Source organism: Dendroctonus ponderosae, unplaced genomic scaffold (assembly GCF_020466585.1).
Source record: "Dendroctonus ponderosae isolate FM_Combo_2020 unplaced genomic scaffold, Dpon_F_20191213v2 Dpon_F_20191213_1, whole genome shotgun sequence".
In the NCBI taxonomy this organism is placed as follows: Eukaryota; Metazoa; Arthropoda; class Insecta; order Coleoptera; family Curculionidae; genus Dendroctonus; species Dendroctonus ponderosae.
In genome coordinates, this window is record NW_026017110.1 from 35,567,609 (window position 1) to 35,583,619 (window position 16,011).

General features: G+C 33.9%; 1 protein-coding gene and 1 long non-coding RNA gene across 5 annotated transcripts in view; one reads left to right on the plus strand and one right to left on the minus strand.

Annotated features, from left to right (window-relative positions):
- LOC109534529 (cyclic AMP response element-binding protein A) overlaps positions 1–7,547 on the minus strand; it is a 129,000-nt gene extending 121,453 nt beyond the window's left edge. The window contains exon 1 of one of the 4 annotated variants that reach the window (XM_048661498.1): positions 7,074–7,547. In XM_048661498.1, coding sequence (XP_048517455.1) covers positions 7,074–7,163 — 90 coding nt within the window. In that variant the 5' untranslated portion in view covers positions 7,164–7,547. The remainder of the gene's footprint in view (positions 1–7,073) is intronic. The other 3 variants (XM_048661499.1, XM_048661497.1, XM_048661501.1) reach the window with 3 other exon arrangements.
- On the plus strand, positions 3,822–6,212 carry LOC125502652. The gene is made up of 2 exons (XR_007280421.1): positions 3,822–4,196; positions 5,394–6,212. It is a non-coding gene; the product is annotated as an uncharacterized LOC125502652 (long non-coding RNA).
- Positions 7,548–16,011: the final 8,464 nt, after the last annotated feature.

Consider the following 16,011-nt stretch of genomic DNA (forward strand, 5'->3'; position numbering starts at 1 on the left):
AACTACGGCGTTGAAAGTCCAGTACCATTTTGCTCTCAGATCTTCGTCCGATTGTATGATCGGAGTCGGATCGGATAGATGTGACCCGGCCTTTAAAGGTCCTTAAAGTTGCAGCGGTTCTAGAAACCACACACACACATCCGTACAAGACACTGAAAATCTGAATCATTGTGTTCGTTTTATAGGATACGAGCCGTAATCTGTGTCATGCAATTTACCGGTCACATTACACGCGTGTTGCAAAATAGGTGCATTGTTTTTAATTCCCCAGATAGAGCTCATTAATACAATCAGTTTTCAGTGGGCCACGTTTACTTTCTTGTTTGAAAGCTATTTGCATTCTCTGGACAAACAGACGATCTAAGACACCGATTTATAAGAGCATCAGACATTTTCGTTAGGAAAGTTATCCTGCATTCGAAGGCCATTTCCAATTAAACGAGGTAGCGACAAGCACTAAATGCAGAGTAACTTACTTGATATCATGTTTGAGCTAGCTACAAGCTAAGACGCTTCGAAGCCAAAGATCTATAAATAATTCCCAGAATTTGTGTGGAAAATTTGTTACATTTTAGGACCAGTCGATGAAAGGACTTTTCCGATCTTTTCAGAATTAAATTAAACCTTTATGGCACGTGCATTAAGCTGGCCAAAATAATTTCATTTTAATATTTACCGGGCTTAAATCAACCTTATTTGCCAAACTGGACTCAATTATTTCACTTTTCCAAAGTAGGTATATTCATGCCAATTATGGCAATTTTTCCGTCTACGGACAACTTTTCTAAGAATTATTCTGTATTGAGTGACATTTGGATGATATTGTAACATTCACTGTCTATTTGCGCTAAATTCAATTTTAATTATTGGGTCGTTTATTATTAGATCAGTTGAAATGACACACTTTGTTAATCGATTATCATTTTAATACTACGTTATGTGTACAGATTAGATTGTACCCATTTATTAGCTCAAAAATGTTAAACTTGCTATAGTGAGTAGAGTTCGGCGTATTAATTGCAGCGTCAAATTTCATTAAAAATATTAAAAACCCAGGCGCTATTGGGCAAAAGTTTAAGACCAAAACAAGCAAACTGTTTAATGGTATATGCTGAAAATTTTAATTCTACGTTTCGAGAATACAACGCCAATTTTATTATGATACCCGATCTGCGCTTTGCCATATGATGATGTTTATATTGTCATATTCTTCATCAAGACCAAAAAAACTAATACGTTTACACATACATATACAATAAAGTTAAATATGGCCAATAATAATATTTCATGGTTTGGTTCATACATTCAAAAATAAAGAAATCAGTAAATTTTTAATGGAAGATCCTATTGTAAGGAATGATGACAGAGCTGTTCGTTTGGTTTACCGTGCGTTCGGTTTACCGTGCATTTGGTCTACACGTAAAATGGAACTTACTTAGATGGAAGCTAGTGTGTTTTATACTACTTTCAGTAGTGGTCGTAGGTAAACATAATTATTAATTATTATATATATTTTGTAATAATTAATTTACATAACCAAAATTTATAAATTCTGAATGAGTCTGCCATCATTTTGAACACATTTTCTGTAATATTAACCGATCAATATAAAAAACATTGCAAATAATCACAGAATATCTATTCAGTGAAGTTCTTTCGCCTCGTTGTCTTATATCCTGTAATCCTTAATCAAGAAAGTGTTCACTTCTTGCCTTATAGACTTTTACTTTAGATGTCGGGTTAGTTAGATAAAAAATACCGACGTTGTGGATCAGGATTATTTGGTGGCTAGTTAAGGGCTTCAGATGTTCCGATCCATTAATTGACTTCTTATTTCTTCGTCTATATAACACATTTTTGAGATAAAGTGATTGAATAATTATGAGAAGTTATGTTAGTTGCATTTTTCTATTTATAGCAACTGAAATTTGGAAAAATAAGTTTTTTTTTTTAATGCAAATACTTTGAAAATGGCCAAACAGCATATAATAAGCATATACCTACTCATAAAAAAATAAAAAAATATACAAGGCGTCTCACTAGAAACTCATCCACTTTGTACTTTTCAAGGCTTTGACGCCTACTCTTTCCTCTCATTTTTTGGTCGATCAACAGCCATTTGCCAGTCAACACCATTTGTATTTAAATTTTCAATAGCGACACGAAATTAATTAAGTATTTTACTTAATGCTTAACTGTAGTGATCTATATTTCACTTTTTCGACTCCATAGAAAGACCTATAGGTACAGGGTGAGTCAGCGAACCAAATCTCCGCTCTTAGGTCGTACCGAAAGAGCTACTGACAAGAAAACGTTTATATAAAAGTGTAGTGGTTGTCGCCAAACTATTTATTTCTGTTACTTCTGAAGTATGCAGAATAGCCCAAAATACAGATATGACTGTCAAGTCATATTTTTGTATGACATACTATGTGACTGAATTCAATAGTCTTGGCCATAACGGCAATTGAATATAGGAATCCATCAAAGTAAACTTTATTATTATTTTTTTACTAAAATTAACAATGTAATTTTAGAGCAATATTAAAATAATTATTGAAACTTAATACCATTTCCCTGAGGTATAATTCTAACTTTCTAACGTTGTAATGAAGAACTCCTTCCAGTATTTGTAGGAATTTTTCTTACAAAGCGCGTGTTATTCTCTGCTTCATATCCTCCAGATCCGTTGCAGGAACTTAGTAGACTTTTTCTTCTTTGACTTATCCCCAAATAAAAAAAGTCCTAAAGAGTGAGGTCAGGTGATCTGGCTGACCAATTAATATGCGAGCCTCTTTCAATCCATATATTTTATGGGGCATATGTGTTAATGTCAAAAGATTCCTACCTCTGAACTCTCAATTAAATTGAATATTTACATTTTGTTGCTTTCCCAAGTTTAAACGCCACCATGTACAAAACTATTGAATTCATATAATAAATTTTAATTGTCAATTAAGGATTGTTCCAGTATTTTCCATTCTTAAACTTACTTTCTTTATTTTTTTTTGACTCAAAGTTCATTTATAAAGACAAATTAGGTCGAACTTTTTATTCAGCTTGTCCGTTGATAAATTATACTAAGACCGCTTCAAAACCGTCTGAAAGGGTTTTTTTTATTAAACAATCATTCAGAATATAAAGGAATATAAAAGAAGATTTGTTACACAGTCCTTCCATTTCAAATCTTATATCCCTATATTTCTCATTATTTTAGCATCCGACTAACATGGAAAATGCTTTACAAAATGTTTTAATTACTTTCACGCAACTTTTTGAGTTAGTTTTCGAGGCTGTTTTATTGTCGTGAAACCGATCGAAGGTCACAGATATGTGGTAATATTAAACAAGAAAATTACACTTCATAATCAATCAAAAATCATACTTGGACATATAAGTATTAAGCTTATTTTGACTTCTCCATATACTATACATTTTTCGAATTCCTGCTAAATCACTCAGTAGATTTATACAACAGAAATAAATGGCGTCCGCTAATTGTTACTCCGCAAGTTATTTCATTTACGCTTAATAAAATGTCACGGTTTTAGCAAATGCTCTGGAGCTATATAGGCGCAATCACCAGCTCTTGAATGATAATGTTTCCATTATATTGCAGGTACATAAATCAGTTTTCCAGGGACTCGGTTACTTTCTTTGTCAGGACCTTTCATTCTAGAACAATTAGCAAAGTTCAGCACCAGTTTATTGTAATGTCTGGGAAGCATTTTGATCTTAATTGCAAGTCGTTTAAATTCGTTCAAATTTAGCGTTACGTCTGAATTAACCTACTTAAGTTACCTGCCTGGTTTATAGATAATATTGCTATTTCAATTGTAAGATAAAGGTTTACTATAAAATCAAATTCAAATATATACTTAGGCTTACAACTACTCGAAATCGAAAATGTACTTTTTATTGTCGAAACTACTGCGACTAAATATATAAGTGAAATAAAATATTATAAATATTTATAAGTGAAACGAAATAAAATGATATAGTCAAGATAGATAGCGAGTCGTGTTTTGTTGCGATTGGTGCTCGGCAGTGACTTTAAAAATCATATTTCATCTGTGTATTATCAACAATGCACACTTTTATGTACATTCTGTTGGCAGCAATAAGCAGAACGTTTGCTAAATGGCGACATGATTTCGGTTTGTTGGAAAAGCCTGCCAAATACCGATTTGTTAACAGTAATGAAGAATATTTGATTTTACTGTTTAATGTTAAGAGCAGACTTGGGTGTAGCCATTACTATAACAGTATAAACATCTGATTTAAATTATTTCATTTAGCAAATCAATTACCTATTTAATTTCTCTTTGTTTTTCCTTAGCCACACCCCATCCGGTTTATTAGATATATATTAGAATGCCCTGTACTTTTTGAGTTTTGTCTCCCTTATTGCTTGTATATAGGTAGTACGATAAAACTGTGTCTTTCTTATTTAGAATTACAAAACATCCACGCTCGAATAAACAGTTACTATGGAAAAGTGAATTAAATCTATTTATTGTAGATAATTCAATACTGCGAACTTTTGCAATTTGAATATGTACCTAACTGTAACTTTGGTTTGGAACTAGCTTCTGTAAGAATATTCGTTTGATCATTGCAGATGTACAACATTTTCTGCAAAAACAAACTGCACTTGCGAAGAAAAGTCAAGTTTAGTAATACTTTTCAATCACAAGCTGTACTTCTACACTAAGTAGGTACAAGTCTATAAAATGAGAGGAAAACAGATGCTAGAAATGTCTAGTATAAATGTTCAAAAAGGACAAAGTAATAAATTATTCGAATAATCAATTATAGATTATACGATCGGACAAGCGAGCCAAGTCAAGAATATTCAGTTTGTTTTAAAGGAAACTTGTAATGCTGATTGAAATGTTCAATTAAAGACTGAAACGTGTAAATAAATCGGCAAATTTAGATACATTTAATAGCAGAATCACAAATATTCTGTCAAGAAAACATAAATTTTTTCCAGCGTTTTGCTTTATTAAAAATTAATTCGAACTGTTTGGATTTAACCAAAATACTTTATTTTATTATCCTCAGCAGATCCTTTTCAGCTATCTATTGAAATAATTTCTGATAATAAAAGACTGAATTTTCAAGCAGATTATTTTATATATGATACTAAAATATGAATAAATAAGTGAATTAAGCCAATAATATTGTCTTTTCATAATATTTTGTCTTAATGTAGGTAATAAAAATTTGTCTCTCTACCTAAGATCTATGTTTAAGATTGGGTGACCTGAACATACGAGCCAAACTTGTTTGACCTAAATATAGTTTGAATAACGGAATTATTTTCAATACGTACTTTATAGATAATTTTCTGATTTGACTAAAATAGTAGTCTCTATTTATAATTGCAGATATTCACGCGTTCGGGCAGAAGATAACCCCTATGCTGAGACCATCAAGGACTACATGTAGCTTTTACGCAAAAGTTTCGCGTGCTGTTTTAGACGTTTATTTAATTGAATAATAATGCAGCAAAGTGATAATTGTCAATAGAGTAGCAAGTATGAGTTATTCCTATTTTATCTAAAGTGTGCGACTTGATTAGAAAATGAAAGTACTTAGTGGCGGTGTGTTTCCCAATGCAACATACTTAGCTGCTCGCCATTTTAAACTATATTAAGCTACTTATTTAGATGTTGTCAATGCAATTTGTTCAAATAACTATACTCGATAAACGCGGTGGACTTTTTCACTTCACGGCCAACCAGAAGTTACATTATATACACTATTTCCTCTTTTTTCTCATCATTTATCAGGCTACCGATAACCTTTTTTCTCTAGATGTGTGGTCTTGTAAAGAATTCTAATTATTAATGAGACCAGACAACCTTCCCCATGTGAGTCTAATAGGGAATTCGACGATTTCACTTTGCTTTAGGTTTTAGTAACGGAACTGGTGAAATCCTTTATTATAGGTACCTACTCATATTAATTTTCTGTTCTCTAATAATCTTAAACTAGAATTTTTTTAAATTCATGTCAACATTTTTTGCGTGGTAATAAGACCAATTTTGTGAGTAATGGAACGAAACATACACTACTTAACAAACATTTAAAATTCCGCATACTGATTTATGCAAGTTATTACAAAATAGCTTTAGGAACTTAATCGATAATCGAACCTTTGACATTCTGAATTGTTCTCTTGACCAGTAAAATTATTTGCCGTCTATTTGATTTTTATTTTCACCTGTTTCCTTTGTTGATTAACTAATAAGGTAACAACTATTTACGTAAGGCTAATGAGAAAACCGTCATTTGTAGGTCGGGTTAAATGCATTGTTGCAAAGATTCCAATTAAGATTTTCGAAAAACCCTCAGTTTTGGTGGGAATGAATGTTTTTAAATATTTTTTCTGTACTTCCTTATACCGCCAAACAACACCCCCCAGACAAATGACCCCACATTTTAACAACTCAATTCAAAATAAATTAAGTAATTATTAAAGCAATAATCATAAAATTTCAGTGGTTCTTGAATGTATATGTAGGAAATGCCTATAACAGTTTTCGACGCCCAATTGTACATTATCTTTGTTATCAGGTTTATTGATAAAGCAATAAGTATAATAGATAACGACGGTATTATTTGACAAACCTCAAAATTATAAAATCGATGTTATATCTGCACTTAAGTGAGTCTCCCGACGAACATGATAAATTATTACAAAACATTTTAATGTTTAAACAAACTGAATTCAAAACGAGTAAAGTCCTTGAACTTTATCACAGTCAGTCAACTTTTATGCAATCTACTAGATATTCATGGTGAGCATGGCCTGCATAAAAATTAGTCCCCGCACAAATGGCATTTACACTACATGGAATTTTAACTATCCCGTTTTAATGATAATATACAACCGGAAATTTTGGTCCCGAAATCTGAACTCTGCTGGGGTATTCCATCTTAACCGGTTTTTATCTGGTTTTTCAACTTAACAATCAGGTGGTTTTCCTCTCGGATAATGGCAGTGGTGGATCACATTGCATGTAGTTTGAAAGTAGTACTAAAAGTTAAATACTTTTTCTTACCGGATCTAGTTCAGATTCCCAGAATTGCTTCAGGTCATCAGCTGAGTCAATGTCGTAAAACGACTTATCCACATCAAAACAGGTCTCCATTGCGTCCTAATAATAATTGATAATCAACCGTGAATCCCCACAAAAAGAGCTTTCCTCACTGAACAAACAAACTTTCCCGAGAACAGTCACTGAAGTTAATTATGATTTGTAGGGCTTTCCATATGGTGAAAGCCGCACACATGCATATCCTGAAGTAACGGAATGGAGCGCGAGCTTTAGAAACTGTGCGAATACAAAAGTTTCGTTTGTACGACCGTCCGTTTACCGGTAACCTGTTGATATTAACCCGAAAACAGGTGAATGTCGCTGTTTCAATACTTCCTGTGAGAAAATCTACTGTATAGAATCGCGCTAGAACGCTGACGAATGATTAAAAGAACGTGCGGCCCGAAGCGAAATACCGTAATATAGCGAGAATGTATAATCAGAAACCACATTCGGCGCAAAGCTGCTGCGCTATAATACGCTTCGCTACCGGTACCATGGCTTAATGGACTGACTTCTTGAAGGGCCGGTTAAGGTCCTGCTAATTATGGTCTCTTACCAATAGTTTATTGAACTCTCACCATAGAGTTCGCCGCATGCTAATTCACCTAATTTCTGATTCATTTTTGGTCCCTCTCGAAATTAGCCAAAGGAAACTTGGCTATGATGATGCTGATCCAACAGATTTCCCACATTTTGGTGCTGTGCGTATTTAAATGGTGTGACCAATTAAATAAAAATACATTTTAGAAATTAACTGACATGTTTTTAGTAACTTATACAAGTATATTTATAAGTCAAACCAAATAAAATATTGTGCCGAAAAATGTTATTTACAATTCTAAGATATTTCAACACACTCCATGAAAACAACAAAAAAAACTTTTGCATCTAGGAGTAAATATTTGTATGCATAGTACAAGAAAATACACACTCCCAAATACAAATCTCACACGAGAAAGGAAAAGAGAAAATATACCAAATCTATAACAGGCCGGTGCAGGGCGTTTCTTCACAAGTTGACAGCCCCGAAATGATTTATTTGAAAAAATGATGAAAGTGGCAAACATAACAATTATTTATTATTATTACTCAGATTAGATTATACTGCAGAAGAAAATTACAGTTTTCAGGCTAAATTTTGAGCGGTGTTGCCAAACCGAGCAAAAGTTTTAAGTTAATACAAATTGTTTTCTTAGATACCTAGCATGTAGATTCATTCGATTTCAGTGGGCTTAGATTATTTAGGTTTTTTCAGGTTGTTGTTTCAAATTGTTGCATACTTTTATTATTACATTAAACCAACTCGAAATTAACCGAATGGAAAACGACCCAAAAATACGTTGATAGTGTTGAATTCCCGATAGAGATAAATACGCCATTCAATTGGCGACGTTAGGAAAGATGTTCAAACTTTTGCGAATAACAGAATTGAATCGGAAATTGGAAGGCTTGAGCCAGACCTTTCAATTTTGCTGTAAACTGAGTAGTTGTGTTCCTCTAAACTGAAACATTATTCAATATTCTATCGCAGAGAAAGTTGGTATGATTCTGATATAAGGATTATGTGAAAGAAATGGACGTATGAGTGTTAAAGTTTATAATAACAAATAGCCATACTGTAGAATTCCAAACCATCCAAGATTCGAGAGTATTGAAAGGCAACTCAGAGAAACGGGTGCTTGAAACCAATTAATGTTAATCGTGGACGACAACGTACAATTTGGACTTCGAAGCTCGAAGAGGTAGTTTTGACCAGAATTGATGGTCCCAAATCAAGCTTCAGACGCTTGCAGCTTGAATTGACGATTTCTAAAAATACTGTGCAAAATTTTTTGCCAATAGATCCTGAAAGTCGCCTGACGTTTTACCGTTTCATCGGGGAAATTTGAATACCAAATGCAAAAAAGTTTTATAAGAAAATTGTATTTACTGACAATGCCGCGATTTCTAGAGCGGGAATGACAAATGTACTATCAAACTAATGTATGAGGAGATATGATTGACAATTTTAAAATTGGACCAGTTGTAATGTCAAATGGGTTAAATGCATATAGCTATTTACTCTTCTTGCAAAACAACTTCCCTGGTTTATTGGAAGATTTTTTTACGACTTTCTTTCGAACTGTGGTTTATGCACGACGGGGCGACAACTCACTGCAGTGCTAGCGGAGATTTTCAAATAAAACTTGTCCTAATGATATCGCATCGAAAGAGGTAGCGATGCACCCATTAAATTAGCCAACAAGATAATCCGATTTAATGCCGGTAGGTTTTTTCTGTCAGACTCTCTTAAATCAAAAGTGTAGGTATTCTTTGCCCATCGCTGCAGAAGCCAATTTCCTGGAAATAATTTTCAATCGTGGAGATTATTTTAAAAACAAGCCCGACTTGATGCCCATAGTACAGTTTAATTTTTTGAGCAGAATTAATGTATGTGTTTACGAATACGCTCAACATATTGAACATTTGTCGAAATGATTTAATTAGTTCAGTTTTTCAGAACTAATTCTTTGTCATTTTTTTTTTCTCAATCTGAATAGTAAGGTGTAAATAATTATTTGTACAATTACTGTAGGCCTGACAAAATTTTTGCTGAAGCAAAAAAGGTTTCAAAAGAAAATCAGCTAATGGCAGAAAATTCTTAAAATTATTTGAAAAAAAAAGATAAACCATGCAGTCTGAATAATTCCTCGCCTTAAAAAAAGATCAGGCTTACGTTCAAACACGTCAATTTATGTACTAATTGTTGCTTCCAGAATTAGTGAAAATCAATATACGTGTTTAGAAATTAGTAGGAAAAACGCTATTAATTTGAGAGCTTTGGCGCCCTGTAGCGGCAAAATAAAGCAACATTGGATATAGGTAAGTTCGCATACATCCTCTTATTTTCGGCTAAGAACTTTTCGACAACGCGGTGGTTAAGCGTCGTACAGTCATTTCAGGAACACCCTGTATATATTGCCTATACAGGGTGATTGAAAATTGGCGCCATTCCTCTGGCGGTGTTTTAGGATTAGAGAAAAAATAATTAAACAAATTAATTGTTATTAAATACTGATAAATTTGCAAACAACTATATCAAAAAGACGGCAACAATGCTTTTCAACGTAATCTGCCTAATTAACATTACGTAAATACCTGTTGCTTCGTAATTATTAAAAACTACGGAAACCATGGAATTATACAGAAAGTGACAGTAAAATAGACAAGGATAAACGCTAAATTCTACAGGATTCGTTGACTGTGGAACGTACTTTTTCGAAATGTCCATTATTGTCCTCATAACCTCGGATTTATGTTTACTAATAAACATACATTTGAGCCCTTAACTGGAAACAAGTTAGTGCCTGTTATCCTTCTTAACCACTGTTATCGAGCAGCTTCTCGTATTCGGTTAATTAACTCTCGCTTAATTTGTACCGATGTTCAGTAATATATTGGTTTAATGTGTCCTCGTGCTGAATGTATTTTACATACGTGGTAGGAATGTAGCCCTTCCTCGGTATTTATTTGGTGCTTGGGAAAGTGTCAGTTATTGTGCTCTGAGTACCCCTAGAAGGCTCTGCTGCAATTATATCCAATAGTTGTTACTCTGCGTCTGGACACCGAACATCTATTGTGTTCCACTATCCTCCTGGATACAATCTCCAGTGTATCTCGCCTTTTGTTGGCGTGAGTTCTTTCAGCTTCTGCTATCTTACCGTAGAATTTCCGGAGAACTAAATGTATATCCGCAAATTTGTGAAAGGAGCTTCAAAGTATATAAATTAAAATTTTGTTTTTTCAATATTTTACTCTTATTCTATAAGTAAGAGTCTATTACCTTTTGAAAGGATACAAATTTGAATCACCCTGCATTTGTTTTAGCCTCTTTCTTTATATTACTTTTCAAAAATTACAAATAACGCCAAATTAAGGTATCCATGAAATATAAGAAATAAACAAAAATCATAAAGAGAATAACTACACATACTTATTGCTATTATAATTTGAAAAAATTAAAACACAATAAGATTAAAATCAGCGCTTCTCTGTATGACCTCCGTTTAGCTCTATACGTTTTCTATAACCGATTTCAATTTTATCTAAAACGCTTTGAATATATTGGTAATGATTCAAATTAATATTTTTAACTGCCGCTGTTCTAAAGCGTAATTTCTGAGGCAACATTTTTAACTGGACTTCCATACACAACATTTTTTAAATAACTCCAGAGAAAAGAATCAAGGGGCGTTAAGTCGGGGCTATTGGATGTTTATGAGATCCAAGGATGAGAGAGTTCAATCCAAATATAAAAATGTTCATTAAAAAGTGCTACAGAGCAAACGCAGACGGGGGGTGCACTTGGGGTAAGTAATATATTTAATTTTCATCTTCAGTTGTTGCGTTCTTCTTTGCTCTAATAGTTTGTTATTTAAGTCTTTCAAGTTTTTGTTTTCACTTTAGATTTTATAAATCTGAGTAATAATAAACAACTTTAGTAATAACCACTTTTTACAATTTTATGAAATAAATTATCTAGGGTCTGTTAACTTATGAGGAAACACCCTCTACATATTGGTAATACAGTCTTACATTTTATTTTGGTAAACATTTCTTATGCTAATACTAATACCGATTCAACAGATGCAGCGCAAAAAGCGATGAAAAACTGCAAGGAACCTCCAACTCTGACCAAACCAATTGAAAGATTCAAGAAGGGTGGATCAGTTGGAGACGTTTAACACACTGGTCGTCTAGAATTAAGTGTTCAAATACCAATATTGAAGCAGTACATGAGACTATTTGTGAAAATCCCAGAACATCAATTCGGTGTGTTGGACAAGAGTTTCAAAATTCAAGAAGTTGGACAACGCGTATACACAGAAAGAAATGTGTGTTTTTGCTTACAAAACTCAATAGGACAACAAAAACCTTTTGACCATACAGTGCAGAGGCGGATCCAGCTTTCGATTCAGGGGGGAGTCAAGTAGTAGAAATTCAGTCTTTTGCTGTCTATAAAATTAAAAAAAATACCGTTAGTCGTTATAAACCCAGCACAAGGGGGAACAGTACATCGTACCAGAATTTAGAGCATATTTTGCCAAAATGACGGTTGCGGATTGCTTGAACGGTTTGCTACATTAGCGACAACCGACGGATTGCTGTGATCGCTGTAAGGTTTTTATACAGATTTTTGTGGCGCGTCTATATTCGGTATGTAATCCAGACGTACCTATGAAAACCAGATAAACATATACGCCTTACAATATTCGCTTTGTTCGTCTGAATGTGGCTTAAGATGATAATTGTTAAATCTGATGCTGCGGTTCTGCTGCACGAGAGACACTCTGGAAACACCTTAGAAAGAACGGTCCGATTGCACATTTTCATAATATCATACCTCATACAGTGTGAACATGGCTTTAGCCTCGTCTAGGCAAACAAGCGGAATCTCGTAACATAACATGTTCGTACAATTATGCGGACGTCTGGACGTCAGTCCAAACATTCTTACATTTTTTTAAATTAACAATAGAAATATCGTACATGCATACGACCGATTGGGGCCATAGCCTGTTTTAATTGCAATAAATAGTATTTATTGTGTGTTTCTTTCAATAACTCATATAACAAAACGGTATGCGGATATGTAATAACAGCTAAAAATAAGAAACAATATATTCATTCACTCTATCACAAATTAGTTAATAGCTCTTAACAGCTAAATAATAAGCCAGACGGTAAAAGCAGATTATATGGGTGCTCCCTAAATTTTCAATTACATATAAAAAATGATTACCAATGAGGGCTGGCTAATCATGTGTTTCTTAGTAATTTTGCTTGTATTTAATACACTCGCTTTCAAAAGTCATGCACCCCCTAGTTATTTGAACATTTTAAAATTTTGTAAAACCTTGCATACTTCGGTGTCACAACTTAGATTAAAAGCTTCTAAAAAACGGTAAAGTTGATTTAATTTCAACGAATTATCAGTTATAAAACGAAAATTACAGTCCGGATGCAAAAATTTTAAAACTAACAAAATGCAACTTCTAACGAACAACTGAAAATAAAAAATACAACAACATAATTAATATTCAGTATGTGACCTTCTACTTCTTAAGAACGCATTCACACGTCCATCCATTCCAATAATCAAATTAGTGATTAGCTCCTAAGGGATATTTCCCCATTCCTCTGTAGAAGCAATAATAAATTCTTGGCAGATTGAAAATGGCTCTTGATACATAATCACAGACGTGCTTGATAAGATTCTTGTCAGGTGATATAGCCAATCAAATCTTGTGATATTTCGGTTTTCTAATACTTCTTGAACAGCTCTGGCGCGATGCGGCCTAGCATTGTTTGGCATGTCCTGGCCAGTAATGTGCACCTGTCACCGACCCCGATATGTGAATAAGTGGGGTCCTTCTATTGAACATAATACCCCTCAAAAACATTTGTGTTCCACCGCGATATGGAGCAACTGCAACGGCTGTATGAATTGCGGAATTATGAATATAATTATAATATTATATATAATGCCTATTTCGGCGTACTGCTTCTCTCCAAACTCTTACTCAGTAATCATCGCTCACCAATCCAAACCGCCATTCATCGGTAAAGAGTACATTTCTCCACTCTGCCAATTGCCAGTTTTGATCATTTCGTGCCCATTGAAAACGGGCGCTACGATGGCGATGAGCGATGAACAAACGAACTCTTAAAGGCCTTCTGGACCGAAATCCCGATTGTAAAAGTTTTCTGCGGATTGCAGCACTGGACACCACGCGGTTATCCGTTCTCTGGAACTGAGATCTTAGTGCCGGTAGGGTGACTGAAATATAGCGACCTTCTCGTATCATGGTAAGGTGAGGAGGACCACTTCGAGGTCTACTGTTCACTTCACCAGTCTCTTCATAGCGTCTAATTGTCCTGCTAATTGTGCTTCTAAGAAAGTCCGGCCTAGTGAAAATATTGTGCATAGATAAACCTTCTTGCCACAAAGCAATAATTGTAGTCGTGTCAATAGCTGACAATTCGTTTCTAGGCATGCTACACGCTCCTGCACGATTCAGCTACTAATGCCGATTTCTAGTGACCAATATAAAGGTGCAATGTTTTCAGCAACACAGTTTTAAAGAGGCAAACAATGTTTTTTTTGAAATTCCATCGTATCTTTTACTTAACACTACGTAAACAGATGGTTTTTTTACCAATAAAACAATTTTGTAAAACTTAAACGTATGTGGTAAATACTGGGGGCGCAAGATTTTTGAGTGACTGTAGATAGTTGGCACTTGAAACAAAATTTTTTTAGTCTATTTATTATTTCAATTATGTATTAGATGCAGGATTCCCTACGAACACAATTGATAATGTTGTGAACAATTAGGTGAGCAAATCGCAGCTTCAAGATATTTCGAGATTAATAAACAAATTATCTGCGTCTGCACCCAATTAATAAACTTCCTACGAATTCAAAAAATTGTTTTCATTCACTCAAAATTCTAGTTCAGTCACGACGACGGTTTAAGAAGCATTCCGTCAGTAACTGCAACACTTTCAAAGGAAAGCTGCTCTGTGGCAAATGTGCAAAGTTCCGAAGTGTTCTTTAATACAAAGTATATTGTGTGAAGGAGAGATTTCGTGTCATTGACTGCTAAGGAAAAGTTGGCGCGGTTTTTGAAAATATCTAAAACCGTATTTTTTTCAAGTAAAATGTTTAGATGTACTACTAATTTCTCAATTTACGATTAAACTGCTTTAAATTTTTTGATTAATAATTTTTGAGAAATAATCTCACATTTCTTTACGTTTTTTACGTAAATGCTTTCGAAGTACACCCCGGCAACCCCCTAATAAGATTTATACAACTATTTAATTGACACATTTTCAAATAGAGAGCAAATTAGAAGATCTGCAATTTTCTACACACAGTACATCAAAAGTTGAGGTATTCCTGAAGCTATCTCACTTAATGCATTCCGCTCTGCATGGTTCTCACACTTGTGTTTCTGTCTACATGCGTACATTTATATGATGCAGCAGGCAGCGGCTATCATAAGGGCATTATAATAATAAAGAGATTCATAATTTTTATATTGGACTTATTTAGAAATCAATATGGGATGAGATACACAATGGAAATAGGTTTCCGCTCCTGAATCATTGTTGTTGTAGTACTCCACTGTTAATTGAAATTATCTAATCAAACTGCCTTAACCTGTGTGATGTATCACATTTTTCAAGAATTTAAACAAGTATCGCATGATAAGGCACGATAATGTCAGTAAAAATAGTTTATTCAACTTTTTTTTCAGTTAAATTTTAGTATTATGTATTAATTTAATTGCTAATAACTTCTGTGTCTGTGTGTCTAATTTGATTGTTTAAAAACGAAAAATTGTTTATTAGATTATTTTGAAGTAGAAAAACCTACATTAAGAACTAATCGCAATTACTTCTATAAACAAACACTAGAACACATTTATTAACTATATAAGTTGTGCTTTAATATAAAGGGTTTGTAAACTGAAGTCTGTTTTGAAGCACACAATTAATGAAGCACAATGACTTACTACCGCAACACTTGCTCCATCTTATATGTCCGATTGAAACAAACCTACATAATCCCAGACCGCGACTAGGTGCAACTGATGAGCGCGGTAAAACGACGACGGAATTTTAGATGGCTTTCCTATCGATGTTCAACGCGTCAGCTTTTTTTCGGGCTGGAGTTTCATTCGGTTATTTGGGAAATTGTTAGAACTTGTATATAGGATCCTCTAGATAGATAATTATTCTTTTTGATTTGAAATATATTTTTGATCAAATCGGGTTTTCTGCTTTTGTGTATACAATTTAGTTTGCATATCGAGCAGCATTTAAATAGGTAGTTGGTTAAATGGGTTCT